The sequence below is a fragment of the Oncorhynchus masou genome, unplaced genomic scaffold (genome assembly GCF_036934945.1).
Source record: "Oncorhynchus masou masou isolate Uvic2021 unplaced genomic scaffold, UVic_Omas_1.1 unplaced_scaffold_3175, whole genome shotgun sequence".
Taxonomy (NCBI): domain Eukaryota; kingdom Metazoa; phylum Chordata; class Actinopteri; order Salmoniformes; family Salmonidae; genus Oncorhynchus; species Oncorhynchus masou.
Window position 1 is genome coordinate 1 of NW_027009591.1, and position 4,050 is coordinate 4,050.

General features: G+C 41.3%; 1 protein-coding gene across 1 annotated transcript; it reads right to left on the minus strand.

Annotated features, from left to right (window-relative positions):
- Positions 1-239: 239 nt before the first annotated feature.
- LOC135534233 (charged multivesicular body protein 6-like) lies at positions 240-3,699 on the minus strand. Its single transcript, XM_064961314.1, has 8 exons — positions 3,278-3,699; positions 2,877-2,986; positions 2,591-2,678; positions 2,084-2,170; positions 1,788-1,853; positions 1,609-1,689; positions 1,146-1,230; positions 240-984 (listed from the first exon to the last, which is right to left on the minus strand). The coding sequence occupies exons 1-8, from the start codon at positions 3,338-3,340 to the stop codon at positions 935-937; spliced, it is 630 nt and encodes a 209-aa protein (XP_064817386.1). The 5' UTR covers positions 3,341-3,699; the 3' UTR covers positions 240-934.
- Positions 3,700-4,050: the final 351 nt, after the last annotated feature.

The window sequence follows — 4,050 nt, forward strand, 5'->3', positions numbered from 1 at the left end:
ACACTTCATAGTGAAACAGACCCAGTATGATACCATAAGTCACTGGATAGCTAGGACATCAGGCTCGGTCAGAGTTAAGTTAGTAAGCCCACTGACAATACAATTAGCCCTTCCTTTCCCCAATGACACTGAACTAATTACCAAGCCAACGCTACTGGAGCATCAGATTAGTTAAACTGTTGCACAGCGAGGAAGAATATAGAATTTACATGAAATGGAGGCTTTAGCAAATAGGTCAGTACTATTAAGGATTTTACTCCGCAATCAACAAGTTGAAACCAAAGCCAAAGTCTTATCCATTATTGACAGTTTGGCAGCAATCAAGACGTTCTTAACTAAGACAAGGCAAGATTCTGACAACCATCCCAACAGTAATGATTTTGAAAGACAGTCTGCATGTCTATTCCTCCCAAAGAGAATGTGCTCTGTGGTCAGATAGTAGGCCTGAGCCTACTAGGCCTAGTAAGAAAAAAAAAAGAGACACATGCATTAATTTGTCTGTTAATTACATAATTTGTTCGTTCACAGAAGATTTTAAAAAAACATACCCGTCACGGGACTTAGGCAATAGGCACAATATTATCTAAATCAAACCACTCATTTCTTCATGATGTGTCTAAATAGGCCCTAAACATGAGCAAAACAAATGGGAGAACCTGCAGGCAATGATGTGAAAAACAAGTCCATGACCCTGGTTGGAGTGATGGGGTGGTTGAATCCAGAAGAGGATTATAAAGCAGTATTGGGGCTCACAAAGCCGAGGCTTAGCAGGGCACCAGGAAGTTCAGTATTGGAGGCGAGGGACTGGAAGAGATGGCAAAGATAATCTTTTTGTGGTTTTGTGTGTGTGTGGGGGGGCATGAGACCCCTATGAGGGGGATATAGTGGCCGGTGTACCAAGACCCACAGAGTCACCTGGCGAACAGACAGGCCCCTAGACAGCCAACATCCCTCGTTCCTGCTTCTTCCTTGGCCTCTCCCTCTCTGAAATGAAGAAAACCAGACGGACTCCGAATGACACTTTGTGCTCATGTAATGTCTATTTCCACTGCTGGAGTCTTTAACCTACATCTGAATTCATAGTCTCTCAACATAAGACACAAAAATGCATAATTCAGTATGACGCCACATCTGAGGAGACCTACCTTGACCTGGCACTGGTTCTTCATCAGCTGCCTCTGGGATGTCTGGCAGGGACTCATCAGGTACCTCGGGTAGGTCAAGCTCTCCCTAAACACACAAAGCAGACAGACAGACAGGGAAGTAAAGGAAAAACAGGACTCAAAAGGGACTGTCTCTCATCTATTGCTGTTAGGAGAAGTCAGGTAAGGAACCAGAGAAGTGATACTATCCAGATTGACACAGTCCCTTGCCTTGACAAATGTCTGTAGACTCGGATAAGGCGTCTAACCGTTGAACACAATGGGTGATTTGAGGCTAGTCAGTCACTGTGTGATAAAATCCCTACTTGTGTTCAACGGATAGACGCCATAGGAGAAACTGTATATACCAATTATATGTTAGGAGTCTGCAGCCATGCCTCAGGTCAACAGAGTTACATGATGATAGTTGCTGGCCATCCAGTGTTGTTGAGTAACACAGACTGACCTGAGTAATGGCCTCCAGTTCAGCCAGTACAGCATCTTCATCCTCCTGTGTCAGGGAACCTGCCAGCATCTCATCTATTTCCTGTACAGAGATAAAAAGGTACAAATAAATATGAACAAAAACAGTCATTTCAAAGAGATTTCAATGCCTCTGTAGAAAAAAAACAGTGGAGAACTTACCCTCTGGTATTCAATGCCTTCTTGGGTCTCATCCATAATTCTCTCCACATCCTCGATGGACATTGCCTGATATGAAATAACAAACCGTAAGTACAGGAAAGCCAATGTTTATTCACTGCATATCCATGCGGAATGCTATATTATTTGAATTGCAGATGCACTGAAGGTAAGCAACCGATTTATCTTACTAATTGGCTTATGGAATAGACAAGACATACACAGTATGCTACTTATCGGGTCATAGGGAAGTTGCATAGAGGTCAAACATAGCTCTCTGATACCCTCACATAGAGTACCTCATGCAATGACTTCAGGCAGTCGTTTCCAACTTTAAGGCCTTCAACGACCTTCATCTCAATCTGGGCAAACTCAATGTCTTGACACTATAAAGAAAACAATAAGATCAGAAGGCATTAGTTCAGTACAGGGGTGTATTTACTAGGAACCAAAACAGAACCAAGTGGAAGCAAATGGAACAAAACGGGGAGGGACTTAAATGTGTCCAATAGAAACTCTTGTTTGTTGCAAAGTGTTTTCCGTTTGAAGCAAATCATTTGGCTACGGTGGAAAAAGTTTCTGAAACAGTGTCTGACTAATGAATAGAGACATTTTCTGTTTATCATCAAACGTCTCTTCTGAGTGGTGCGTTGGGACCATACATTTTTTTAACAGTTAGTGAGTGATGACCATGAAAACACAAAAGACTGACGGCTATAGCTATGATCAACACGCATATTATTCTTCTGGCTTTATCTAGCTCTATTTGCGAGTGAGTGAATGGTTGGCAAATGTCAGGTATTTACCATTCGCTCCAGGTTGCTTATCTGGTTTTCTGTCTTGTCCAGGAGCTGGTCCTGGTATCTCTTCTTTTTGAGCAAGAGGAGGGCCTTCCTGTTTGAAAACAAATACAGAAATGTGAGAATATTCAATACAACGACAACCAATATAAATGTCCAAATTTCGTAATTATATGTATTATATATGGTCTATGCACATGACAGCTTTCAATCTCAAGTGCTTTAAAGTGACAACCTTCACTTTAGGCAGATCAGGATCACATAGCATTTCTGGTGAGAAGCCAGTCCTTACTCTTTCTTGCCATCTTTCAGCAGCTGCTTGGCTAGATTCCTCTCCTTCTCCAGCTGCAGGGTGATTCGCTTCTGATACTGCTTTAACTTATCTCTCTGCTGTTTCAGTTGCTGTAATTGACAAGACAGACATTTTAATGCAATTCTTGGAAGACCACTTGTTTCAACACTAAATCGCTTCAGTTCGCTGTCTAGCTTTCCAGTAAAGAACAGTATGTTAGCCCTGGCTCGTAACGTTATGGGTTGGCAGACTGCCCAATTCCGCACTCCTAGCTAACTTACTTTGCTGACCTAACATTAGGCCTAACGTAGACATTATCAAATGTAGTTATAGTATGTTAGAAGGTTGACTTGTTAGCTAGTTGGCTAACGTTAGCTAGCTACAGTAGCTAGGCTACTTACCAAAACTGCCCTGTCCTGCTCTGTGATTCGTGTGCGTCTCTTTCTGGTGAAAATGTTTCCCATTTTGATTCAACATCCCCGCCACTCTGTGCAGCTATTGAATTGACTTGTCAACAAGTCTATTTCTCAGAAGAACATTGCGTACATTCCAATAGTTTGTGGATCGGTTGACTAACTAAACATCTGATGACTTTGCATGCTAGCTAGTTTACTTCGGTTACCACACCCACAATGTCCAAATTGTTCTATATCGTAAATATTCATGATTATTATATTGTTGGTGCTTTTTTTGGTGTTAATTTAAGGTCAGGGTTAGCAGTGAGGTTAAAGTAGGGTTTTAAAATCAAATTTTAAGAATATAAATTGTAGAAATAGGCGGGGTTTCTGACTTTGTGGCTGAGGTAACTACTGATGACCGTTTACTTCAAATAAGCTAGCCAGCTAATGCAACAACAATAAAACACACGTCTAACCAGGAAGTACGGCATTCAGATAGGGACAATTCAGTTGTCACAATGACAAAAACGATAAACCATAGATAGGATACGACCAATGATGTGTATAAACCCTGGTTCGCCGTCATTATATATTGGCCATTGAGAGGCATTGAAGCATCCGGTCGTCCATATTGGTTCTCCCCAGTAGGCGCAGTCCTCCATAGGAATGAATGGAATTTTACAGTATTTCAATTTAACGTTTCAAGGACAAAATTACATGTATTTAGTTTTTGTAATGGTGACAGTAGCATTAGTAATCTTCAAAAAATTGACTAA

Bases quoted from the DNA above. Each gene is read 5' to 3' on its own strand.
- LOC135534233 (XM_064961314.1), bottom strand. From the start codon at position 3,340: ATGGGAAACATTTTCACCAGAAAGAGACGCACACGAATCACAGAGCAG. The intron at 2,679-2,876 runs GTAAGGACTGGC...GTTTTCAAACAG, and splicing joins CTGAAAGATGGCAAGAAAGA to GAAGGCCCTCCTCTTGCTCA. The intron at 1,231-1,608 runs GTCAGTCTGTGT...TTGTGTGTTTAG, and splicing joins AACTGGAGGCCATTACTCAG to GGAGAGCTTGACCTACCCGA.